Source organism: Athene noctua, chromosome 11 (assembly GCF_965140245.1).
Source record: "Athene noctua chromosome 11, bAthNoc1.hap1.1, whole genome shotgun sequence".
Lineage (NCBI taxonomy): Eukaryota > Metazoa > Chordata > Aves > Strigiformes > Strigidae > Athene > Athene noctua.
This window is the reverse complement of record NC_134047.1, coordinates 5907174-5934999: the sequence shown is the minus strand read 5'-3', so window position 1 is coordinate 5934999 and position 27826 is coordinate 5907174. Positions and strand designations below refer to the sequence as shown.

General features: G+C 37.6%; 1 protein-coding gene across 1 annotated transcript; it reads left to right on the top strand.

The window, feature by feature from the left end:
- On the top strand, positions 1–26480 carry RADX (RPA1 related single stranded DNA binding protein, X-linked). Its single transcript, XM_074915271.1, has 15 exons — positions 1–722; positions 1458–1600; positions 2498–2690; positions 5859–5967; positions 6121–6212; positions 6307–6429; positions 7498–7605; positions 9258–9425; positions 9978–10138; positions 10614–10825; positions 11978–12046; positions 17298–17377; positions 20705–20998; positions 22302–22484; positions 23366–26480. Exons 1-15 carry the CDS (start codon positions 149–151, stop codon positions 23509–23511), a joined length of 2655 nt encoding a protein of 884 aa, XP_074771372.1. The 5' UTR covers positions 1–148; the 3' UTR covers positions 23512–26480.
- Positions 26481–27826: the final 1346 nt, after the last annotated feature.

Sequence of the window (27826 nt, the reverse complement as noted above, 5' to 3'; positions counted from 1 at the left end):
CCCCGCGCGCCATGGCGGCGGCGCCGTGGCTCAGCCCGTGACAGCAGGAGGCCGCGCCCGCCGTCTCCCGCCGCCCTCCCCCTCCGCAGCGACGGCCCTGGGCCCCGTCTTCCCGCGCCCCCGGGGGAGGGGCCGTGAGGAAGCTGTCATGCAGGACCCTACCCCGGAACGCGGCGGGAGCGCCCATCCCGCCGAGGAGCGGCAGCGGCGGGGGGCGGCGGCGAGCGGCGGGGCCTGCTGGCTGCAGAGGGTCTTTGAGGAAGTGCGGGGCTCCTCGCAGCTGAGCGTGGCCCCCGCGGAGCCGCCGCCGGTGACGGTGGTGGCGGTGGAGCGGTACCTGGCGGAGGGGCCGCCGCCGCCCGCCGCCACGCCTCAGTACTGGTACGACGTGACGCTGGCGGACGGCGCGCGCCAGGAGCGCTGTTACCTGGCTCCGCGCCTCAGCGGCCTGGTGCAGCGCGCGCACCTGCGGGCCGGCGCGCGCCTGCGCCTCACGCGCTGCTCCTACCTGTACGACGAGAAGCGCCTCAACTACGGGTTCCTCTGCCTGGAGGAGCTGGAGAGGGTCGGGGGCCGTGGGGCCGACGCGCCCCCCTTGCCCCGCCGCCGCCCGCCGCCCCTCCGCGGCGAGAAGAAGTGCTACCTGCCGCTGTGGAACAACGAGGATCCCTACGGGGACATGTGGGTGGCGGACAAGGCCCAGGCGCAGGTGGACGTCGACGGTAAGAGGGGAGGAGGCGGCTGGAGAGGGAGGGGATGCAGGTGGGAGGCGGCCCGCGGAGGCCTGGCCCGGAGGGGCCCGCGTGTCGCTTGTGCCGCTGGGCCGAGCTCCCCGCTCCGGAGCGACCCTCCGGTTGCCGTAGGCACCGGTACGAAGGCGCCGTGCGTATCGCGGTTTATCTGTTCTTGTTACTTGGAGAGGTTTTTTTTAAACCTCACGAAAGGTTGACTGAAAATGCGCGGCCGTGGTGCTTGCACCCAGCCTTCACAGGTGTCAAAACCAGCGGTAGCCTCTTGGCTGGTGTGTGGGACTAGGGGGGGTCACACCTGGAAGCGGCCTCCCAAAAGGTGGTCAGTGCTGGGGGCCACGGGCCAGTCCACGAAGCCTGGTGAGGAGGAAGGCTTAAGTGGAACTTCGGCACAAGTGCGATGCCCTGGTAGGCTCACGACAGTGTCGTTTGTAGTAGCTCTTCTGTTCATTTGACAGCACTTCTGTGCCATTTTAAATGGGTCATCAGGCTTTCAATTAAAAAAAAAACATAAAAAACAAAGAGATGATGTGTGCAGATAGCTCAGATGCTAGAAACATTAAGAGAACACATGTGACATCCTGCTCTGTGGACTTAACTCCTGAAAACTTAAATGTTCAGTCATGAATGCTCTTTTTTGGTCTTTGTACTGTCTCCTTTTTTTTAGTCCTTACCTTTGGTCTTTTTTACTTTTTTTTTTTTCCTTAGTCTCCAAGCTGACTTCTCTTGGTCAGTTGGAAATGACCTGGAGAAGCAGAATTCACTTCCATCCACTTCTTGTGAGAGTCCTTTACAAATCTAGACTAAGGTACTACGGGAAACCAGAGAAAAAGCTGGATATGCCTTATCAGGTAAAGAAGGATACATAAATAGGTTAATGCTCGAATACCTGTAGGATACTTGGCAATCTTATTCCCATATAGTAAGCACATGAAGTTAAGTTTTATGTTGTAGCTACTATATATTAAAAATGCTACCTTTGCAAAAATGCTGAGCTCTTAGAGTGGGAAATGGTGAATTTAGCGATTGTACAAACTTTGGTGGATGTGTTTCAGTTACTATAGTTCAGTTGAGCTTTTTGTGAAGAAAAAAAATATTTGGAGTTGTTAGTAACTTAACAGCCTAAATGTTTCTGGTCTCTGCGTTGCGGAAGTTAGAAATAGTCTGTCTTGTCAAAAAAAAACAACAAAAAAGACAAACATTTTAACAATTTGTATCTCCTGTATCTCCTAATTCTCTCACCCAGTGACTTCCAGATTGCTTGACTTTAAAATTCTTGATGATTTTCCTAATATGTTTTACTTGTGATATTTTTGTATAGGGCCTCTTGGAAAGGGAGATAGGAGGTGTGGTGGGTTGGTCCCAGCCAGCAACTAAGCACTCACCTGCTGGTTGTTGGTCTTCCCTACCCCCAGGTACTGGGGAAGAGAATTGGAAGAGCAAAGGCAAGGAAGAATCCATGGGTTGAGATAAAGACTTAATCTTAAACCTTAGAGTGAAACTGGCATCACCTACCATTACTGAGCACTGGAAAGATAAGACTTTGGGCTGGGGTAGTTGTGGCAGAATTCTTTTGTGGAAATCAAGCATTTCTTCTAGTATTCAGTACAAATTTTCGAACATACTGTTTGTAATCATCAGTGAAATTGTTCACGAGTTGAGTAGCTGATGCAAAATAGATACATACCAGAATGATGATAAATAAAAGGTGAATGTATTTTGTCTCTTTTGTCTCTGTTTTCTTTTAGGCTTACTTTGAAGTTGCTGATAGTTCAGGCATGATGTCAATGGTTTTGTGGAATTCATTATGTCCTGAATGGTATAACAGTATGAAGGTTGGCACAGTACTTCTTCTTGAACAGTATGCTATCAAAACCAGTTACCCATATAAAACACAGCCAACCCCAGGGGATTCACAGATGAAGAGATTTGCTACAATTGGTTAAGTATTGCAGAAACCTGTTTTGATTCAATGAAATACAGCTGTAAAAAGGTAGCTCTTCACAGAAAGAAAATAAAGTGAACCGTTGATGAGACTAATTGATAAGTTATATATCCTTAAACATTAGCTCTGACAGGTGTCTTAGCATCCAGGTTCTTATTGTTCCCTGTTCGTATTTGGATTATGTCTACAAAGTTTATTGCCACAATTCATTAAAACCTTTATTTAAAAAAAGAAATAAATAAAAATCTGATTTCAGGTATTGGGGTCATAAAGACAGGCCCCTGGTACTGAATTTTAATCTGAATTTACTTCCTGAGTAATAATGCAGATATTGTTTGTGCACTGCTCACGCTTTGTTCCAGGTCACTGAAGCACATTGTCACCTCATCTGACTAGATTTTAGTGTATGTGGTTAAGGCCCAGACTATCTGCAGAGCTCCACTGCATAAAAAGTTGCATCGATGACTGCTGTCTGTGCTGAAACAGCAGCACCGTGGGCGTGCATATTCCTTGGCTATGAGGAAGTATTTTCTTCCTTGCAGTTGTTGAGTGTGACACATACTCAGAGGAGCTGTGCTACCGAAGTACAAGTGCTGCAATGTAACATTAATAGCCTTTCAAACTGGATTTGGGCAGCTTTTTTTTTTTCTTCTACTTTGCTGAACATGAGTTCTTTCCCCTTTTGCACTTGTATGCTCAGAACAAAGTGACAGCCAACATGCAGAAAATCCAGATAACTTCCTTGAAACAAGCAAAAGTATGTGTGCTAGTGACGGATGGTGTATGTATAAGTTATTAACGATGGCAGCCTCCTAATGAGGTTGAAACAGTGCACAAAAATAATATCTTCGCTGCCAGAATCAGGGTATTCTCTGCCTAATGTATCTTTGCCTTAAAATCTGATATTAACGTCTGAAGTGTTTGTGATGAGTTGACAGGAGAGCAAAATATTTAGCCAGAAATGGAAGTTTGTGAGGGAAGCTAATGATGATTACAGGCCAGCCTTGAAAAGTTACATTGCCACAAAACCTTTCTTCAGGAAAAGGACAGAGTAAAATATGCCTTCTGAGGTGACTTTCTCTATGGGCAAATATCACTTCATTTTAATGGCTTCATTCACACAATACCGATTTCTGCAAGCCTTATTGGGGTAGAAATGTTAACAAAGAGATCAAAATGGAAATTAGGCTAATGGGCTGTAAATGGTAATAGATGTGTAATGGAAGAATTCAAAGTCAGTCTATAGTAAAGTGCCATGGTGTATTTTCAGACCATGGATTACCTGTAGAAATTACTAATCTTTGGTTCATATCAATGTCTGTACAGTATCTTATTTCTTTTCTCATCAAAAAGCTCAGAATTTTGTCTTAATATGAGCTTAAAAAGCACATAATACCATGCATTGGTGGATCTTCTGTCCATATATCCTCTAAGAAGATAGTGTAAAGAGAACAGAATATCCATTAAAATTTCTAGAGCAGTTATAAAATCGATTTTATGCAACTCCTGGTGCTTTTTTTGTTATTGTTCAGATGGAGTGAAATATAATGCCTCACTAACTACTCTGTTAATATAAATATCTCTGTATTTGCCCAATATGGGGTGATATTTCAGCTTTTGAGTGCCCCTAAAATTCTTCAGCTAGCTAAAGGAATCAGTTACAGTGAATTACTCAAGCTACTTTTTTCATCATGTATTTCCAATTTGTAATTTCATGAGATCCCAACTTCCCAGTGTTTCCTTACAACCATTCACCTGTAAATGTTGTAAAATATATCTGGAGGGTTAACAAGGCAGCAAGGGGAAGGGCTTTCCAAATTACAGTTCTTGCAAGCTAGTATGCTTCTGGCCTATTCCTAGGTTGCTGAGAAGCGAGGTCTGCACTGCTTGCTTCTCTTTGCAGTTGCAGCGTTTTTGCAGCTGCACCTACTGAGAGGTGCTGTTTCAGAACCTAAAACCTCTGAAGCTTAAATAGTTAGTAGCAACACCTAGACTTGCACTGCTAGGCACTGTGTGCATTTCACAGATCACTGAATTTACGTGGTACTGACGAAAACTGCTGTTCCAAATAGCCTGGGCTGACCTTAGCTTCTGCATCATCGTGGGGTGCAATCCTGAGTTGAATATGTGACTCTCATCTAATCTCAAAATGACGAAACCGTCAATAAATAGTTTTGATGCATTGGAAAACTTTCTTTTCAGGAATTTTCTCTGAGGTACTTTCCTAAAACACTATATGTAAAACCACAGTTGTCATCCAGATACATTTTTTAAAAGCAGCAGCCAAAAGAAAAGTCTGAAGTAGAGAGTCTGATTGCCTAACACCTTCCTAATGTAGCACTGCTAGGGGCTGGACAGAATTATATAAACAATTGTATACATTATTTATACCTAATTAATTCTCTGGGTGCATTATTTGAATAATTCCGTACCCAAACATCTTGCAGAAACTTCATCAGAATCTGTGGTTTTCATACCAGCAAGATTTGTCGTCTTATGAGAGAGACAATAGAGTTCCACCTTGTGTATTCTAGATACTAAAGCCATTCCTCCTGTATCTTTTATCCGGTTGCAGAACCCCTCACTTCCCCCAGTGCTTTACCATGTTTGTTAAACAGTCTGCTTAATAAATTAAAATTTTCAGGTGCTATAGAATAGATATGGGAAGACCTTTTGTTTCCTGCTGTGGTGTATTTCTATCATATTAATAACTACCTGAACTGGTATCAGATGTGGAAGTTCTTATCTGCTAGACTGTCTTCTGTTTTACTTCATTGTCTGCAAGTCAGTTTAGATCTTAGTGACATTTGAGAATGAGGCTAGTGTAAGAAGTACTCCGTATCTAATCAGTATTGTAGCATTAGTTTCTGTTGCTGGCTTTTAAAATATCTTGCTGGACGGGTCTAATTGATTCATGTAGGGAACTGGAAAGTTTTAACATTGCTCAGATAATAAAATTGCATTGTTGGATGCTGTACCTGAATCCCTTACTTTATTTTGATGAAAACATAAAGTCAGAATTGATTAATGGTTGCACAAGCAGTGAGATAAAATTGGAATATTTCATTTAAGAAACTTTACCCTGGGTTTTTTGTATTTTTCAAGCTTTTTTAAAATTTGTATTCATGCCTTAAATGTTACTGACTCTTTTTTTTCTTTGTCAGAAATCAGCCTTAATGTTCGAGACCCTCCTACTAAAATAAGTATTATTCCAGAAGAAATGGTTAAGCCAGAGTGGGGATTACCCGAAGTTAAATATCGGTTTATCACAAGGTAAAATAAAATTTTGTTGATTGTCAAGCTGCAATTTAAATTTTGCTGCATTACACTGCATGTTAATTGGAAATGTTTTTTGATAAGTTTCTGAGAAAGCTTTATGTGTTGTTATTAACAAACACCCATATTTTTGTTGTGTTTTGATTTTAGGTCAGAACTGGATAACTTGCCAAACAATCATTCCTGTGATGTTATTGGTCTTGTGACGTTTGTAGGAAGGGCTGAACGATCAAGAAAGAGAGGTCTTTCTATAAATATGACTTCCAGAATTTATCAAACAATTTTAAACTTTCTGAATAAATGCTTATATGTTTTTCTTACTATTTGTTTATATAGAACATGGTGAGGACTTCTGGCTCTATCGCTGGGCACATGCCATTGATGGGACCTCAAACCAACCATTTATACTGGAATTATTTGCAACTTCTCAGCCAGATGTGTTTGAGCATATTCACCCAAGTATTCATCTCTATAATACTTATTATAGTGTTTTTCCTAGTTGGTTTCTAATTTTAAATTCTGAGTATAATTGCCACTGAATAAAAAATTGCCATGGTTTGTCTCCTGAGACAGAAAATAGCTGATCAGAAACTAAAATTTTAAAATAAAAAAATCAGTTTTAAGTATTTGAAACCCTTATCATATTGCAACCTGCCAGTTAGTCTGAACATATAAATGGGCAGCTGGGCCTGATCATCTGATCTCATTAATTTCAAACAGAAACTTAAGTAAAGCACCTGGGGCAACATCTCTTGCATCAGAGTCAAATAAAGACAGCTGGTCAAATTTCTTACTCTGTTAGTTATTGCATGTGAGCTAAGAATGATAAATTTCAAACTGGGGAATCCTTAATTAAGGATTTTAAATATTTCTTCTTGCCTTCTTTCTCTTTGCCTCCAAGCACTCGTCCTTAGATTAATACTGATAGGGGTCATGTGCATTTTTTATATCATATGATGCAGGACCAGCTGCACAATCCTGTTAAGATTGTGACTGCATTGTTCTTGAGCGTTCTGGGGAAATGGCAAAGAATGACATTCCAGTGTTTAACTGAGATATTAATGGAACAGTGAGTTTGTACTCTATTTGGAAGCTTTGTAGTGGATTGTTATGATTTCTTGTGCTTTTCATGATTTTATGCTTATTAAGGTTGGACCAGATGATCCTTGAGGTCCCTTCCAACCTGATATGCTGTGATTCTGTGATTATCCTGAAGAAACACAGCCATCTAATATTCATATTTTTACTGTTTATTTCACTGATATCCTTGGTAAAGTATCTCATTTTAGTCCTAATATATATACTGAAATTTCCTTGCACAGTTATTAAATTGAAAAATTAATTATATCTCCACATTGTAATTTATAACAGAGGCTCGACAGCTACTGAAACATTTGTAGGGTCAAGAACTAAAATGTCTTGTTTAGAGTGCTTAATAAAATTAATCCCTTATGTGTCAGTCTTGACATTTTAAAATCAGTGACATAGCAGGAAGAAAACTGAAGGTTTGTTTTTCTTTTTCTCCAGTGACATACTTGGTGTGTACACAGATGAGAGTGGTAAGGGACCTCACTGAGAGTCCTTCCAGCACGATTTACCTTACAACTTCGAATGAAAGTCAAATATTCATTACAGGTAACTTAAACTAATTTTAGTTTTATGTAGTTCTCATCTTATTTCTTTGGAAAGAGTATTTTCATTTTACAACAAAGTAATCAGTGCATAGTATTAGTTTCTCTCTCAGAAGTGTCTTTGACTTAATAATGAAATACCATTGCAAAAAGAAAAAGGCAAATTGCGTTCTTGTGAGGCATTAATGGTGTATCTCGTGAAAAGTATTCAAGTATTATTAGGTTAAGTTACATGTTTACTAATTCACTAATTCTTTCAGGCTGTTTTAATCCTTTGATAGTGTAGCAATACAGATTACCACTTCCTTAAAAATGTTAAAAATCACTTCCAGCTTTTCTGGCTTACAAATTTCCTTATTACCAAAAAAAAAAAAGTGTGATTGTCCTATATTTATCTTAGCTACTCTTTTTCACTAAATATCTGAAGAGCTGTTATGTTTCATCTTTCCAAATGTGCAGGGCCTTATGCAGGCCATGTAGTCTAGGAAGGGATGTGGTGCTGGACTGCACTGAAGGAACAGTCCTTCTAGATAGTTTGAATACCTGGGCCTGCAGTTGCAGTGCTCTCTGTGGTGCTGTGGTACTGTGCACTAGATACCACCCCTCAGCATGTCGCAGGCAGGACCTGGCACAGCTCTTTATAGTATCTTTGCTCTTGAATCAGCAAGCAGATTACAGTAGCGTTGCAGGCGAGTGATGTATGGGCCTAATTGCAAGGGAGTGTAAGATGCAATAGGTGTATCTTTCCTGTGTTTATTTATCCAGATCATTTATTCAGTGTTCCTAATGTATCAGTCACCCAGTCCAAATCTTGCTGCCAACAAGTAGAAATAGAGAAAAAGTATGTGCTAAAAAAGTACCTGAACATAGTTCTATACACATGGTCTTTCCTGACCAGCTAGGTGTAGGGTGTTTTGTGCTTAACTGGACTAGCAAAGCAAGCTGGTTTTTTTGTTAATAGATTTCTGATTATTTCATTTACTCCTGAATGAAGGGTTTGAGAGGTTGGTTTTTTTCTTTGCTTTCCTACAGTGTATTTTTGTGCTTAATTTTCTAATTAAATACTTAAGCTTTTCCCCACCCTAGGTTTAGTTCATTCTATGTCTTTTTGGGTTCTAAATGAGAACTACAGCTGGAGATTGCAAACCATTGGATAAGATCTCTTTCAGTTCAGAGGTTAGACATAGACTGGTCAGATTACAACTTGTTTGACAAAACTGGTCCTTAGTCCCTATCTTGGTTTTAAAGCAGCCAGCAATGAATACATACCTTGCAAATTACCCGTCGGTAGCAATCTTTGCTGAACCCTGTGAAGATGATTTATCTGTTTTTTCCTGCTAATAAACCAATTTCTGATCATTTTACTGTTTTGTATGCTCCTGCAAGAAAGTATTCTAGTAGCGTTTTTGCTAGTTGTTTTATTTCTTTCTGTTACTTTACATTTGTCTAACTTTCAGTTTCAAATGTGTTAGTCAAGGAATTCAAGAGACTCATTTCATAAAACACTGTTGAGTAGTGGAAAGATGTCTTTTGTATTCTGTAGTCCAGTTTTTCTTAATTTGTTTTTCTGACATACTGTTCAGGATAGTTTCAAGATGAGAATGAGTAATAGTAACTTGCTTTGGTTTTAATACCCATTTATTTTTGTTTGAAAAGGGTGGCACAAGGGCCAGCCATACACCAAGGATACCAAAGTGAAAAACTTCATTCAGTGGACTAAAACACAAAGTGAAGCTGATCAAATGAAGAAAACTGTCATTGGTGGCTATTATCCTTTTCCACGACCTCCAAATAACTTTTTGAAGTATTGTAAAAACAATAAAGGTATCCTACCATCAAGTATCTGAGATTTGTAGCCTTTTTCAGTTCAGTCTTAGTCCAAGCATTGAAAGCATCAGTTAAAAAGCAACACAGTTACTGTTAGCGATTACACAGGTGCAAGAAAAACTCCCTTTCATGACTAAATGTATCATAGACTAGATCCTCATCTTACAGAAAGTATCATGGCACCATTAGCTGCAGTGAAGTGCAGCAGTTTACATGAGCTACAGATCTGCCCAGAAGTTTTACTCTGAGTATTCTGCTAAATCAGAATTGAGACGGTTATACTGAAGAATACAGGGAATTAGAAATTTCACCTGAAACAGAAAATGTAGTGTCTGATAACACATGCTAAAAGATGCTTGTGAGCTAATAAGGTTTATTGTTTAAATTTTTTCCATGTGATGTGAACAGCAAAAAGATATAAAATTCTTCAAAAATATAATTTTAAATCAATTGAATATTTAGTAACAAATTCCTACTTCTGAGCCTTGCATTCAGATATTTTGAAGTTGTATTTCTTTAAAAATTGTTTCTGGAAATTTCTTTTTGCAGTTAAATCGGTTTTGAAAGCCATAGGTGAAATGGAGAAAGAGATTGAAGACTTGCACTACAGAGAACACAAGCGCATTGCTGTCCAGGGAATAATTAGTGCCATAAGATACATCAGCTCTAGCAATGCAGCTGAAGAAACCTCGGGAGCAGAACTTGGTCAGGTACAGTGTTTGAGAATTAATGCTATAGCACTTAAGCAGCTATGATTATAATTAGAATGGAGAATTTTGCATTTGAGTTCAGAACCTAGTTACACTGTCTTTTGATTAATTTCATTTGCTATTTTGAGAGCAAAATTTTTGAAAATCATAATTTAAAACTTTTTAAAAAGTGATGATTCAGTGCTTTTCAGAAAGTGTTGTGGCAGTCCTCTGTATAACTAGGTAACTGTTGAGAAGTTACGAGTTTGACTGGATAACATAATGATAATCAGAATGCAGGAGAGACAGCTACTGCAGTATGCTCACTGTCACTTTCTAGACGGAATTTATCTTATTAATATGATTAGAAGCTAATTTCTTCTAGATACAATGTGACTTTCAGAAGGTGGGGTAAATTGTTCCTTTAAAGCTTGCAGATTTTTGAGTTGGAACTAATAGCTTTGCTTTGAAACTCTTAAACCATTAACTGTTGCAGAAAGATACTTCTCAGTCTCTTGAAAGTGCTGCTATGTCCAAACAAGACTGTGTTCACAAGGGGAAAAACACCAACCTTCAAACAAACGAAATTAAGTCTTCTCTGGGGCCACACTGCACTCCTGGGGAACAACAACAGCACCAAGCTCTACAGTCAAAAAAGAGTTCAGTCAAGAGAAAGATACCGCGCAGGTTAAATACAGATGCAGAACAGTAAGCTCTCTTCATAAATACGTACTGGATCTTCTAAAAAGTGTTTACAGAAATTAGTTCAGAGACAAGGCCATAAAAATATATAAGAAAGCTTTAAAAGCATATATAGTTTGATCTTTAAAAAGTAGTTAGGTAATTTTCCTGTCATCAGGTGATAACAATTATACTGTTCAGGCTAATGAAGGACTGATTAAAGCAGGTGCCTGCTTTGCAGTGCTCTCTTCTGATTAATATTTATTCTACTTTTGTGGTTAATCTCACAGATTTGAAATAAAAATAGTTGATACTGGAACCATATATAGTTTAGTGACATAGCAGTGGAACCAGCAACACTTACAGTGGTGAGGAAATAAGATTTGTTCACTGGAATTGCACAATTGGGATCTGGTATACCTGTTCCTTAATTTCGAACATACTTTATTTTTTTTCTTTCTGATTAATGGAATGTACTGCCTGTAGCTGTAATTTGCTGTCAGAAAGGCAAGGAGATGGTGGTCATGCACTAACCTAAAGGCTCGAAATAACTTGTAGTACTATGGCTCTGCTTGTGATGGGATTTCATTAAATTGTATTGCATCTAGTCAGACATAGACAAAGGGTATCAGTCTGATATAAGGAAATGGAATAAGATTAATTTGTCTGATAAAACTGTATTAGATTCAAGAGTAAAATGTCTGCTTGTATAAGACTGCCCTTTGTTGCAATGTTTGTGCAAAATCACATGTACCCATACTGAGTATTAAAAGCCTGGCATATACTTTGACAGATTTAATGTTACAAAAATCTAGCCAGGCACTTTTTTATTTGTAGTGGATTTCCTGTGCTGTAAAGGGCTTGTTTTTCTTCTCAACTTTTCACATCCAAAAGTCATAGTGTGGGAAGAGGGGTGGGTATTTGGAATAATTTAATGGAAAATGAGATTAAGTATAATTAAGACTGAATGAAAACTTAAGACCAAGAAAACCCTGGTGAATAGAAGTTCTGTCGTGGCGGTGTTACAGCAAACTTGTTAGTGGATTTCAGTTCCATAAAAAAATTCCATAATTTGAGTGTCTTAAGTTAGTTCTGCTTAAAGAAAAACATGCATTTTCTTCACTTTGTGTTTCCAGTTAAATAAATACTATAAAATAATGGTGAATTTCCTACTTTAAGGGGAAGAGCATCTGTTACTCCTGCAACACCTTGCCTCTATTACACACGGTCTGCAAGAAGAAAATTTGGGTAAGTCATGTGAAGTTGATTATGTTAAAGAATTGCAATGATGAAACAAAGATATTTGAAGTGAAACTTTTACAGGTCAGGATTGGAAGTGAAATGAAAGAACAGATTAGGGTAGAGTTTAATATTTTGTATTCACTTCCTCTTCACTGTTTCTAGTTAATTGGATTATTTTATTCTGAAATATCATTTTGAGTGTGGTATTAAACATATATTTATATTGCTACTAGTGCTACTTAGGGAGTATATAGTAACAGGGGTCCGTCTTGGTAAGCAGAGTAGTATATGTAGTTTTTGTTTCAGAGAGATTACAGCTTAACTAGAAAAGTCAAAGGTAGGAGGGAGGGATGCTTAATTAGCCAGCAGAGTGAACATTGTAATAGCACTAGTGGATTTTGTAGCAGTGACTGAGCTATACATCATCCTTGATGCTACAGGGGTGTAAGTATAGTTACCCCTGAGAAGCCACTTGGCTCCTTTTCCTACCCAACACTCAGTCTTTATTAAGCTCAGTTTGGATCCGGAAAAGGATATTTTTTTAAAATCCAGATAGGAATTTCAAATCCACAGCCCTGAGAAGTCTGGAACTTAATGAAATAACTACACATGGGAAGTTATTAAGAAAATTGAATGAGTGTTGTTATTTTCTAGTCTGGGATAAAAAGCTACTTTCCTTCATGCATTGTGTTTTAAGGGCCATAAGTTCTTGTCATTTCTTCCAAACACAGCTAGGATAGTTTGAGCATCTGAACTCTTTAGTGTCAGTCACTTCAGATGTTTGGGTTTTTCGGCAGCGGTGCTTTGGACTTGTGTCATCAGTACATATACCCCTCAGTTGCCACGTTTTTTTACTTTTCGCACCTCTTCCTTTCCCTCTAAAACAAAGAATCATGGTGCTAGGGATATAGCAACAATAGTAATGATGTAGTTGGTCATAAGTTGTTGACCATTCTGCAAGTATTACTGCCCTATAAGCATGCCTGTTTTCTTGAAAAACATTTGCCAAAACTTTTTCTGTGGAATAAATGAGTCTCTCTTAACCCTCCATGTCTTCATTGTTTCTTCTGGTCCTCTTGGCAGATACTGCATTTTCTAAGGGAAAAATGTTGCCTGGCTCTGCAGCCTGTTCATTAAAAACGTGACGCCTGGCTTTAAGGTCACATCTCTGCAGGTGGTGCAGGAGTTTGCAGGGACTTGTGGCACAAATCCATAGGAAAATCAGGAATTTTTTTGGAATGTGAGGAATCCTATTTTCTTTTACTTGCTGAGAAATGTTCTTTTTTTTTCTTGGGGGTGGAGGGTGGGAAGAATGTTTTTCTCCCCGTTTCTTGAAAGTGAAGCAAAAAGTTAAGGCATGTTTACTTTGTCTCTGCTTTTCTCAATCTGCTACTCTCCTCGCTACCTGTGTGTGTCCACTCTATGCCATTAGTGCTAGAACCCCAACTAAAGGAGGAGAAAGTGTGTGTTGGATTATGGAAAGCTGGTTCACTCTATATAATTAAAAGGTAACTTGTGTGTTTCTGTAATTAACTATGAAGTTGTGCTGAATTCTCCAAATTGCAAAAGAAACATATGAAGAAAAATAGCCTGACATACCTTAAAATTGCATTGTTTTCTGTCCTGTTTCTTAGAAGTAACAGAATGTCAGCTCTCACTGAAATCTTTAAGTTGATGAAATAACAACAGTAGAAATATATTTTGAAGTACATACTCAGTGCAAAATAGTCTGATAGAATATTTTGTGCAGTTTTTCAGCATGTGGTTGCATTTTTAAGTTTTCTTGGTTTTAAACAGTAAAAGCTTATTTTAAGGCTCTTTATTGACAACCTCAGTACCTCCATTTGAGGTAACTTATTCATCTGATTATTAAGGGTTTCAGAAAGAACAAGGTAAGAAGAAACTGGTTAATTTAATATTATTGTTGATATTTATATCCTTGCTAGTAGAGACATTTGACATAAATGTGCTTTTAAACATTCAGTATACCCCTGAGCAGTTTAATTGATAGTTTATTGTGTATGGGGAAAGATTAGGAATTTCAGAAAGGCTTATTTTTATGTGGAAGTGAAAAAAACCCAGTAGTTCTCTTAGTGTTTTAGTATTTGTAAGTTTAGCACAGCAGTTACCATAGAGTTGCTGGTACACTACCTGCTCACACTCTACACTACTTCAAAGTAACTTGTTTGTATGCTTCTATTCTTGCAGTGTCACTTCTAAATGTTTATGTAACTTAAACCCTTTTCTCCTTTTTCCCTCCCCTCTGATGAGAGCTAAGGGATGGAGATTCCATTATAGAGGGAAATACAGCTTGAGGTTTGCATAACTGAAAGTTTCCCAGAATTTGACACTTCCATCAGACCCCTTTTTCACATCAGTAGGAATTTTTCAGAGAGAAATTGGTACATACCAACACTCAGTTTCTGTAAACTTGTCAAATTGTTGCAGAAGACTGTTTGGTTTCTCTGTTACTGCTGTGGTAGGTGCATATACCGTAGTAGTGTCATGACAGTTAAGTTGATTTCAAACCAGCCTATAATATAAGGCTTTTACCAGTTACATGTCAGTGAGTGGGGTGTTTTGTTGTTTTGAGGCACTTCAATTCCTCACATCATTTGAGCATAGCTACAAGTTGTAACTATTTTTTCTTAATTTTATTTATCACAGTTAGTCCCAGTGCTTAGGAAACAGGTGTGAAGCACAAGACATGCTTATTTTCCCAATGTTTTCTGAAAGTATTCATCTGCCATCTATTTTGATTAATGTTTTTTTCATTGACAATACTTTAAAGTAAAATGACTGAAAAGCTGAATACCATTGCATCCAGAAATACTGAATAAAGGCTTTTTTACAAGTGGGCATATGTGGAAAGGGGAGTCTGCAGAATGCAGGCTGGGCATAGCAAATTCACGTGGCACAAGTTCTCATAAAGCTGGCATGGGCAAAACAGGAATGTGGCTGTTCTGGTGTACAATAGCCATGGCATATTGCAGGAAATGGAAGGGTTTGGGTTAGATCAGGTGGCTTGCAGGCGTACTGGCTGGCAAAGAAACATATCAACTGTGTGTATAGACAGGTAGGTTTCTCTTACAAACCTAGCTCAAGTTACAGTGTATGCACATCCAGCACAAAGCAGTCCTGTAAGAATAACATGTCAGGCAGGTAGGAGAAATCGCCCCAGCTACAGATCTGTGAAAGAAGTGGGGAAAAATTGTGGCAAGTTATTCTCATATTTTTCAGAGGCTCTGCTAGGTCTAAATGAGAGCCTATTCACCTCTAAAACTAGAGAATTTTTAAAGAAAATAAACCATCTCCATAACATCAACTTGTCAGCAGTATGACTTGGTTTAATCCTCTGCTTTAATGAAGGGGGAAGTTGGGATATATCTAACTTGACATGGTGATTTTTGAGCAAGCCTTTCCCAACATCATTCTAGATTTTCAGGTCTCTTGTTGAGAAGTCCGAGTCTCAAAAGTGAGAATTAGTTTTGTGGGCATTAATTTCTAATTAGACTACTTTTGTTAATACTTTTGAAAATGTCTTCTAATGGCTTGAAAACATGATAATATAGCTGGTATGTCAATGTTTAATTTATTGTTATGCATACACAATAATTACTTTCCATGATGGTTCTTGTAAAAGGAATTCTTCACAAGATACTATTTTCATGAAAACATTCTTTCATCTAGAAATAATACCATAGGAAGCACAGTGTAATTACTCAATTATCATTTTAGAAAGAGACACTTTCCTGCTACCTTTCACAGAATACATAAAAATACTACCGGATAAATTTAGATCTGACATCTTGCATGCATTTTTCTGAGGTTGCCCTGGACTTCAAAATTTGAAAAATACTTTGGACTACAAAGTCACGTAGAAACAGATACGAATTTTCATTTACTAACATTTTCAACACAACTCTGCTGAGAAGCTTGGGTGGTTGGTAGGAGACAAGTACGGTCATGCTGTTTTAAGGTTCTCCAAGTGGCAGCTTTTTTTGTTTACAAAATTAGGTGGCTGAAACCTCAGTTGCAGTTTGTGCTGCTTAAATGAGAACTCCTTTGTGCTTAGAGTTGGAGATTACAAGGTGGTCACTCCAGTACTTAGCCCACACCATGATGACAGGGCATTTCATACTCAAAAAACCACAACGTATTTCCTTTTATCTTTTCACTAGATTTTAGATATTTTCTGGTTTTTATGAAACACTGACATGAAATTTTCAAGATAGAGCCTGTCTGACATGGGAAAAATTGAAAAAAAAAAACCTGTAAATCCTTATAACTGAAAAACAGAATGTCCCGCTAAACAGCATGTTCATCTTTGATTCCCTTTTCACTATCTATGTATTTGCAGTTACAAAATTTTATTAGTAACTGCTTTGGTAGTCTGGAGTTTTAATGATACCTTAACAAAGTCTTGCCTATGTCTCAGTTATTTGTGATGCAAGATAATCAAGATCGTTTTTTTCCTAAGTCTGTTCAGACATTATGGTGAGTTTATAACAAGGAATGGAGCAAAGAAGAAAGGAATAAATGGGCCTAGAGCTTATTTTACCATGTTGTGGCTGCAAAGTATCTGTTACATTTTTATCCTGCGTAATATCCTAGGTAATTCGAGATTGTTAGAGAATAGCTGCTTTCTGTTAATTCAAAATTTCATGTTTAAAAATGAAAGTATAACAAAAATCTAGTTTACGTGATTGAACCAATTGTTAAAACAGGGTAGTATATCCTAACGAAAATATATATTTGTAATTTCTCTATCATTTTGGATTCTGGAATGATAACGTGGCTCCACTCGTGCTTTGTTTTTGACTGCTAAAGGGTGCCGATATGAAAGTGCAGCGGCATGCTGTGCAAACGTTTTTTCAGAATCAGGTTGTAAACCTGTTGGCCATCTGTGATGTTCAGCTTTTAGTGTCTCACATGCTATTTCCAGCAGGAGCCCAGTAGAGGGCAACAAACACTGTTTTTTGAGTGTAAAATGCTTTTTCTATCTACTTCATAAGGCAAAGAACTACGGCAGTTCTTGTCCTGAGCTCTTCAAAACCGATTTACTGAGCGTAGCAGGTCTTGTTATGTTAAGCTGCTAGGTTACAAGTCTTGTGTGATGAAACCAGGTACTAGTACCCACTCATTTGAGCTTGTATCATTTATCACTAGAAATCTGTCAAGCTTTGAACTTCTTCTGCTCAGTGTTTGAGGTTAAATAGGTTTTAAATATATATATGCTATAACTTTCTTTTTATAGTTTGGATGAATTTCAACATGAAGATTCCATGCAAGATAAAAATGGACAAGCTCTATCAGACAGTTTACAGTGCTGCACAGGTACGTTGCAAATAGTTGCTACATAACCTTAGGAGGTTTAAGTCTACTTCTTCTCTTCAGATCCAAAAATAGGCAACCAAGCCTTATAACCCTTGTTTGTAAAGACACCTGTTCCTTACATCTGGTTGCATCAATCTCTGGGGAGCCACTGTTGTAAGGTATTGTTAATGTCATTCTGCTCCGTCATGTCCCTGATGTGTTCTAAAGGATGGCTGGAAGGACAGTCTGGGGCTGTTTCCCAGTATGGGGGAATAAATTCTGTGTTGCTTTATGCAAGTTTTAAGTTAGTTTCGTGAAGTGCTTACTAGCATAAGACCATATATTTTCTGTTGGCAGTTTTCTTGCTATTGTCATCTACATGTGATAAAATTGTCCCTCTCTGGGAAGGTAGCCCCAAAGCTATGTGAGTATTTAATTAAAAAGACAAATACAAGATGTGAGGAGGAAATGGATGAAACATACAAATCAGTGATAAGAATGATGTTTGGTTTAGGGATTTTTCCAAGTTAATATTACTAATTTTTTCTTTCTTCCTTTGTGATTGAAAAATAAACTCATATTCCATGCAATTCTTGATATCTGTTTTTGGATGAAGAAAGAAGCTTAATTTGCCTTATGTGCAACTTGGTCTGCTTTTAATTTCATGAAAACGTTTTGACATGTTTTCCCATTTTTAAAGCTGACTGAATATACCCTGAGTCATGTAATTTTCTCTAAAAGTTCATCTACTACTAGCATCTCTCCCAACATTAACATCTGCCAATTTACTTCTGTGTATAGCTATATTATGTATAATGATGTCCATCCTTTCAATTTTGCAAGGCAGCAGTTCATCTTAATTTAGTAATGACCACAATAGGTTATCTCTGTAGCCTGGTGATGATGACCTACTCCATTATGCTGCTTTAAAGCAATAGAAATTACAGTAAATTTTCCCAAATCTTTAATACATTAAAGAGACTGAAATGAGGAAACTTTCAAATTGGAGAAAAATTTGTACAGATAATTGTTTAAAGTGAAGTTTTATTCCAGAGAAAGAGCAGCCTCAGTTACTATGTAGAGATCTGTTCTTCAAAAGTAAGAAAAGTAAGCAAGTTTGATAATTAATTACTTTATTGGTTGTAAGTCTTCGCTTAAGTCTTCGCTCAAGTTTCTTGTTGCTTTTTAAAATGAGAAATGAAATTGAGTGTTCTCACCTGATAGTATTTTTACAGGCATTTCTGGTAGCTGTAGAGTTTATTGTGCTGTGCTGTTGCGCTCTCTAGTATTGGTGAGCTGTTGGGTAGATCTCATAAAATGAATGCATGTATGCAGTTTCAATGGGTTGGTTTAAAAGGTTGGTTTTCAAAAAAAAAAAGGATGTGAAGATGTAAAATGAAATAGATGTCTCATTTCTTAACTGTAGTTAAAAAATCTTGCATTAGATACTTATATTTAGATATTTATAGCTGTAATACAGATCTATTTAGATACTTTTATTCTTAAATTAAAATATAATTTACACTGGTATTTCCTCACTGCATGTGAAACCCCATTTAACTTCAGTTGGCTGATATTTTGAGTGTAGTCCAAAATAAATTAATCAGTCTCTCATCTAATGTAAGTATACAATAATTATATGAATATGTTAGTAAATGTAGCTACTAAACATATGCACATATATGGGACAAGGTTCACTCAGTGGAATTTCATTTACTCCAGATACTGTTTTTTGCAGGAGGTACAAAGGAGGAGTAAAAGGTTGCAACTAGTGCTGTAAGATAATGAAATGTGCACTGACTCAGATTTACTAACAAAAGTGTTTGCAAGAAACAAACTTTATAGTAACAGTGTAAGCTGATGATCAAATTAACTTCTAAAATTTTACAAGAAAAAAACAGCTACTGTACACTGGAATTATACAGTGAATTTAAAAAAAATCCTCCTGCTAACTGAACTCAAAATAGGGTTCATCTCAATTGCTTTTTGTGGGAATCGTGTTTAAATGTTCACCATAGCCATTTTTATATTTTTTGATTGGTTTAGAGAAGAAAGCCAAGAGGCTCTCTGTACCTAGAGGAGTTCAGACGCTGTATTTTTCTTCTAAAACACGGTCAGATTTTTAAAAGGTTTTAGCATCTTGTTTAAATAACCAGTGGTGGCTGTTCCCACTGTGCTGTCCTGATTACAGGTCTGTTTATGCTGAGTTAATAAGGATTGTACAAGTAGGACATACAGTTACAGCACCAATCATATATTGAGGGAGAAAGTAAAGTAATGATGGAAGTTTTAGAAAGAGAAAGGGGGTTTAGATTATGAAACTTTTTTTGTACTTTATTTGCCTAAGGTATAGTATTAAGTCGTCACACTTGTAGAGAATACTGTAATTCTCCAAGTAAAATGATGAGAAGAAACATTTCTTCGTGTAGCCTCTGTCATGTGCCCCTTTACCTTTTATGGTGAATTCCAGTTCTGTGAGAAAAATACTATAGGCTGCTTTATGCAATCCAGAGCACACTTTTAATTCCAGTATTAGTGTCAGTTTTCTTTAAATTCACTGTCCTTTGTTGTCTTAACTCAATGCAGCAAGACTCTCATTTCCCTTGTTGAATGTTCTTGCATGTGTTGTATGAAGTTTGTGTGCATACATTCTGCTTTCTTCCATTTTTTAACATCATAGCAATTAATGACACTAAAAAGAAGTCAAAAAGCATGTTTGTAGAGAAATGTTGGGGTGAATAATATACCCTGTTCAGAAGGCTACTTGATAAGTTGTTTCACAGGACATGGAGGAGCTACAGGGCTATACTGGGAATATTTTGAAATGAGCTTTCTGATAAGCTCAAAAGGTGGAATTTAACACTTCCCTTCAAAATGGGAGGTGATGGCTATATAAGCTTTTACCTTTAACAATCCTCAAGTTACATGTAATAGGAAAGAATGGAGCCATCATTGACTGTATAGCAGGAAATTTTAAATGTAGCATAGTCCTCAATGTAAGCATATAGTTATTGTGCAAGGGATGAAAAAGTTTACCTTCACTGTGCCCATTTTAAACTTGTTTTTGTCGTTTCTGGCTGTTCATTAAACAAGTTACATGCCCTCCAAAAATAAGCCATGATGAGTCTCTTCGTGTGGTGAAATAAGTCTTTTTAGCACAAGTCTAACCTCTGAGGTTACCAGTTTAATCACGTTCCAATCCATTTAATTCATTGTGTTGTAAGTTTTGAACATTCTGCCATGTCTCCATAATTGAAATGTTCTAATGAAAATATTTTTTATCTAGCAGAGAAGTGATACGATTCCATGAGCATATAAGCAACTGAATATTTTCTGTGTTTATAATAGACCAAGAAGGAATGAGTGATGTACCTGAAACTGAAGAGATGGGAAGAACTCGTGATTCATGGCAGAGTGACCTGTGGGCACAAGTGAAGGACAAGTTAATGAAATACCTGCACCACAGCACAATTTTCCCAGAAAGCATCCCACGTAAATTTGATTATGTGCACAAAGACTTACTTATGCAACAGTACAACCTTTATGCAGCAGTGCACCAGCCAAAAGAAACCAGAACAGATAAAAATATCAATGAGTTTAAAAGTGCTAGTGGCCTTGGGTATTACGAAGTGACAGTTCTGGGTAAGTATTTGGTAGCTCGGCTTCTAAAAAAGCCTAAGCAAGAGCAGTATAAGATTGTTGTTCTTTGCTGCATTAACTTATGAATGGCTTGAAGGTTTGTCAGAAACTGAATGGATTCCTCTGTCACTTGATTCTGATTATTTCTTGAAGTTTAAAAAAATAATTGAAGTTTTAGATTTCTGTTGAACTCATGATTTAGGATTTTTTTTTTTACCTGAAAGCTGTAATTCTTATTAAAAATACCTTGAAATGAAATTATCAATTTCTAGTATTTTTTATATAATTGCAATTTTTTTTGATAGCCTTATGTGTATCATTTGAAGAATATGTGTAGTACTTAAGCTATTGATTATTACAATTAGAGGTTCTGTTTACCAGTTCAACCAGTCTGACATAATTGGGTAAATTATTCAATTGCACTTGACAGCTGACTTTCCTGCTGGAGAGGTATTTATCAGAAACAAGATAGTTGTCCTTTTCCCTTTAAGAATACTGTAAATACTTCTTTTGAGCTTTATTCTCATTGAGTTGTTTTTTGAGCAGTGATGCTCCTAAAGACCCTTTCTTCCATGATAGAAAATTTCAGGGCTGTATTTTAGCCATACTCATAACTGCTCTCTGCTGCTTCTGGTTAGCACAAAGTGTCAATTGATTGATCTTTATTTGTTAAAATATGTATATGCAAATTGATGTCTATCTGTTTGTTAGCATTACTGTGAGCTATTAATCTGTTTGATTTTGGTTTCCCATTAAAAGGAGAAGGAAATTGTCTAGCTTAATGATGCTGATGTTAAAGTTCCCATAATTTGAAAGTTTCCATTATTTGCTAAGGGAGATTTTCAGAGAAGGTGTTTGAATATTTAGTCATTAGAATCCTGGGACTTACAATATAATAATTCAGGACAACAGTAGCACAAGTACTGCACTTCATATTACATAGATACACTGGTTGTAAAATGAATTTCTTTGCCCTGAAGAAGTGATAAAGTTAAAAAGGAGTATGAGATGGTTTCCAGTGCTGGCTTAATATTTTCTGAGCTAACAGCATTGTTAGCCTTAAATCATAGTGTGTTAAAGCATCATATCAATTTGAATGTGCTCATGTATAAATACCTGTACATGTATATATTAAAATGTATTTTTAGGCATTAGTTATTAATTAATGGACAAAGAACAAGTCAATGAAAATCAGTGTTTGGCCTGTAATAGTTTGTTTGTTTAAAAAAAAAAAAAAAAGATGCATGAAGTTGCTAATGAGCTGGAGATAAATTTTTCTGCTAATTTAAATATTTTTTTTCAACAGGTATAAACCATGATGTAGCAATAGATGTTGCATTTCTTCCACTGGTTTGTCCTGAAGATCCCTATTTATTTCAACTGGAAGACATTCAAAATGATATGTTACTGTCTCATATGAGTTGCATCTCTGGATGTCAGCAGAAGGCCACTAGCAATGGAAGGCGTCACGAGATGTTTTCACTTTCAAGTGAGACTGGCTTTTACTGACATTATTCGTTTATCATTTCTTGTTTTATCTTTCAAGAGTTAATCTTCTATAGAAATCTCTGTTGGTCAGACATTGTTTACGTCTTCAGTGAAAGATGCATAAATTCTGTGTGACCACCTTTAGTAACTACATTTAATACTGAAATTTCAAGGCAGTTTTTACTGGAGCTGTTCTCATACTCTGCAGATAGTATTTTAATATCCAAACCACAAACTCCTAAGTGACCTAGATAGTATTTGCAGTTATTAGTTGAGGCAAAATTATACTGACATAGTCAGTACGTGTGGCTGAGCATGAGACTATTGGCTTGATCTGCTTTGAAATAAGAGTGGAATAATTGTCCATCTGTCAATCCATTTCACTGATGTCACTTTGAACAGCTGCTTTAACACAACCTACATGCCTATAAACTGAATTATTTGCCTACTATTGAATTATTTTCCTTCAGAATATGCTTCTAATTACTAGCACCTTCCAGCAAATGTGGTGAACACTATTAATGTGTATCATACTGCAAAATGCAATAGAAGCATTGTGGTTTTCTGCATGTTTATATAGACAGACCTGATTTTATTTAAATCCATCTTTACTTTTCCTTGAATAATACTGTGAAATCTGAGAATCATTAATGGTTAAGTACTGCATATTTCAGCTTTTGCATATCTAAGTTCTGATGCTGTCGTTTCTAGTCATTGAATTTACTAACAAAATTCTAAAAAAAAAAAAAAAAGAAAAATCCCAGAGTAAGGTTTTTCACTGAAAAAAGCTTGAACGTGTACACATTACTGCATGGAAAACAGTATCAATTCAGTGTATGTTTTTACTGTATGTATATTAAAACACCTTTTCTTAACTTCTAGATGAAATTGTAAAAGCAGCAATGGATCTAGACGGCAAACATGTTGTCTGCATCTTGGACGTCTGTCACTTGGGTGATGATAAGGTGGAAGTCTTCCTGAGCAAAATCTACAAGACAGTGGAACCTGGTGTGCTGGAATCAGTGTAATTTAATAACTTATTTTTTAGGTTTATATTGTTCAAAAGGAGGGAAATAAAATTGCTGTAACTTGAATACACCCTCTACACATTGCACTTTTCTAGAACTAGCAGACACAAATATAAAATTATGATTCTTAGAGCAATTGCAGTGGTCATCCATATAACTGAGAAGGGCAATTGTTGTCTTTATTTTTTGGCAGTCTTGAAACAGATAACACAATGTCTTGGTCATTTATGTTCAAGAAGGATGAATAGGCAATACAGTGAGCTTATTTTTTGATAGGATACCAAGGAGTATAAATATGATTGTTACCCCTCTCTCTCTGCCTGTGCACGTACATGCGCAGGAAATGTCCATATCAGGGTGAGAACTGAGAAGAAGACAGGTTTTCCCCGTATTAAAGGCAGTGTTTGCAAAAGAATTAACTGGCTGTGATATAAATTTAGGATGGAAATTAGAATAATTTTGAGGATTAGAGCTGTTATGTTCTATAGTGATCTTTTAGTGGGAGGTATTAGGGGCAACCTAAATGCTTTTTAGGGTTGAAGCTTACTGTGTTTGTGAAAGTGATTAAATACCACAGTGCCTTTAGTATTGGGGTCTGGACTCAGTGATCCAAGACGCCACTTTTAGTTCTTTTTTGCCTTAGCAACATCGGCTCCTGTGTCTTTGTATGTCTGCTTTTGTATATACAACATAGGGTAGTGAGTATAACACCTAAAGGTTTTTAACATATTTATTAATAAAATAATAATGAAATATTTAAAAAAATAAACTTTGTTATGGAACTTGCTTCTAGTTTTGCAAGAAGAAAAACTTTCTTCAAGGAGTGCTTAGCATGGTAGGATACACAGTTTGTCACACCATAGAAAAACTTGTATTTTTGCTGTTGGTCACCACTATCCTTTTTCTTTTAACCAATAGCTATATTCTGAGTACGTGAAGGAGCTCAGCAGCTGCGAGAAGCTGCTGCTTCCACAAGAGCAAGAGACTCTAAAATTCTGTCGGCTTTTTGCCTGTAAGTAGCAGCTGACTCCTGCTGAGTTCAGAACCAAGTCCCACTTTTTCCCCCTATGTCAAACAGCCTCAAATCATTTATACAGCTGGGTCCTTAGAAAATTGTTCTCGAGCAGGAGCTAAAATACATTGCTATGTGACAACTAGTATGAGTTCAATTCTTTGAGAAGAAATGATTGCATTATGGAAGCTTGCCAATTAAATTATGCCATTATTGACCAAAGAGTTAATTTATAAAAACAGATTTTATTCTTTTGTGGAAAACTTCTAGGCACGTTTTAGCAGCCTGTTGGTAATTAAGGAGCATCTCTTTCAACTAGTAGCTCGCTCCTCTACCCTGGGGACAGCTGACCTTGTCTTCAAGCACTTAAATTCTGTACCCTAACTTCAGTTAATGGTAATTGAAGGAGGAACATGTCTTTATTATAGTACAAGTTCATAGGCAATTTCAAGATAAAAAGTAAAAGCCTGAACATTCTAAAGAAATTTATAACATTCTGTCTCTCTAGTGTGGTTTACCGTTTTAAAATGCATTAATGAGAAAAGTTTTAACTTAAATTGCACAGGAACTAAAAGTTAAATGTTAGATGTATTGTATGTTTATATTTTGTATGGATCATACAGTATTAGTTCTAGAGCAATGTTTGTCAACCCATGCCTATCAGAGTACCTTGTAACCTTGCCAGAGAAGGCAAAATTAATACATACCAACCAGAGAAGAGCATGGTACTGCTCACAATATGTTATTGTGTAATTTGTTGCTTATGGGTATGTGAAGATTAGAGGCCATTGCTCTAGAGCGAGAGAGATTAGCACCAGCACTTCGTGTACCCAACTGAGCCATGCTGACTGTGTCAGCCAGTATTTTTAATGTAGATATGCTTCAGGCTGAAGTCTGATTTTAATGAAACCATTTTTTCTAGAAGCAATTTTTAAATTAATTATCTTTGTATGAAAGGACTGATGTGGCTCATCCTGTCGTGGGGCCACTCTGTTCAGCTGCTCTAGCATCCCACCCAACAGAAACACAGCCAGTGCTCTTTGCTGCGTTGCAACTGCTTACTACACTTTAAACACATAGCATTAATCATTTCATCCTCCATGTTAGGACTTCTTAACCTTAAAAGAAATATCACAATGGTGTGGAATATGTGGAATATGCACTTGGGACTTTAAAGTATATCATTTTATTTTACAGAGGTGATGTTTGAAATTTTTATGGCAGAAGCTGGGAAGGAGAGATGCTTAGTCTTGCAGAGTGAAATGCCAGTGTTAGAAGCATGGGCTCTCTGTAGCTAGAGAATATTCAATGCCTGTAGTAGACTTGGAGTTTCAATACACTGGGTCATTCTGTAGAGGCACTTACCCCATCCCTGTGTGTTACACTGAACTTAATATGCTGACTTCCATTTCTGAAGTGTTGCAGTGTTAATAGATGGTCTCCCCACTCCCTGCCAAACCAGCACTGTAGTACTGGGGCAAAGGTCCTCTCTGCAAAGAAACCACTTGCTGTTTTATTTCACTTGGTGTTTATTGACACAAGTATAAAAGCAAAGTATTTTTGACCCTGTCAAAACATGTTAATTTTGCCATGTTAAACCAAGATACAGAATCTTTAGTCCTGCAAAATGTCGTAGGAATAATCCTTTTTGCTGCTGTATATTGCCACTGCTGAGGATAAAGTACTATCAGAGCACATTCTCTAACTGTAGAGTTCATAACCAACTGAAGAACTGTACTCTGAAATCTTACATTTGCATGTTTGTTATGTTTCTGGCATTAATTTCAAAGAAAAACAGAAGATGGTAAGCTGTATGTAGCTAATGGTACTTTCAAGTGTATAAAACTTGCTAATTCATAGATCTTAGAGGTAAGAGCACTTTTGCATTAATGTGATGTAGAACTTAGTGCAACACTGAAAACTGAAAAATATAAATAAATGAATCCATGTTTGTAAATTTCTTGGATTATTTCTTTCAGTTTCTCTCCATTTTCTTTTTACTTCTGAAAGCTGTTTCAGGTTTCCAGGAATCTCCACAGTCGTGTACTTCTTTTAAAGAATCTTTATGGAAGAACCAGGTTGAGCTTCCATTGAAATACATGCCACCAGTTGGAGCTTCTCTTGGCTTTCAACATTGGTTCAGCATGACTTGTGCAGAAAAATGGGAAAAAGGTCTTTAATTTTACAATTTGCCCTTTATTTTTGTTATGGACTACAGAGTTCTGACATCAGAAAGGTTTTCATTTTTCTAAGAAAACAGGAGTTGATACTAGTAATTGTTATGAAATACAACGCTGACTGAATTCAGAGACAGAATCTATAGAACTGACACCCAGAAACTGAGAGTTGGCTGATAACCAAATGTCTCAGTGTGAATCTTGAATGTGACCTACAGTGTGAAAATGGGCTGAAAGAGGTAGTTTCCTTCTGTGATCAGTTCAGGTGATTGTCATTTGCATTGGTATAAATCAATGTTAAAATCAGTCCATTATAAACACCTGAACAAGCTGGGCCTGACAGAGGAGATGACTCAAAGAATCCAAAAGGCGAAATGCAGGGAATAACTTGGCTATCTTAGTCTGTAAGATGGAAATCTTAAAAAATAATTCCCTCCCCTTTTGACCTTTTTAACAAGGTCATGTGCATCACGTTGCATTGTGAAGTGAGAACCCTGAGCTACATTACTGGGTGAAAGATGACCTGGTCCTCTGCAGTGACGGGCAGGTTGAAATAGGAGCAGGGGGCTTGAGCAATCTCATGGGAAGCATCATCAAAGCTCGAATTTGTGCAGTGATGGGGAGGAAGGAGGGAGAGAAGGGAGCTTTGTGAAAAAGGAGCAGCAGCTTAGTGCTGTGGGTTACTGGCAGGTCCTTCAGTCGGCACCTCCACACAACTGCTGGGCGTGTCCCTGGCTACACCTTACTTCACAATGGATGGGCGTGTTCCTGGGCTGGTAGCGCAGCCCCCACTCCAGATACGCTCAGACACCTCGAGGACTTACCTGGGTGGTGTCAGGTTCCTGGTGGAACTGAAATTTCAGACTCCTCAGCAGGCTGTGGGCTAACAGCAACCCTGCCAGCTGAAAATATCTGTAGACGACATTTTGTGCTTAGCTGAATAAGCAATGAAGCAAGTGTTCATTTTTTTCTACCTCCTGGTGGAGGTCGGTATCTTATTCAAGACTACAGAGGCATTTGTTGTGAGGGCCTCTGTAAGTTTATTCTATTTCAACAGCACTAGCAACAGGTCTGTGTCCGAGCACTGCGACTGTGGCCTATATGGATCACATTCGCCTCTGCTTAG

Bases quoted from the DNA above. Each gene is read 5' to 3' on its own strand.
- RADX (XM_074915271.1), top strand. From the start codon at position 149: ATGCAGGACCCTACCCCGGAACGCGGCGGGAGCGCCCATCCCGCCGAG. The intron at 2,691-5,858 runs GTTAAGTATTGC...TTTCTTTGTCAG, and splicing joins GAAGAGATTTGCTACAATTG to AAATCAGCCTTAATGTTCGA. The intron at 9,426-9,977 runs GTATCCTACCAT...TTCTTTTTGCAG, and splicing joins GTATTGTAAAAACAATAAAG to TTAAATCGGTTTTGAAAGCC.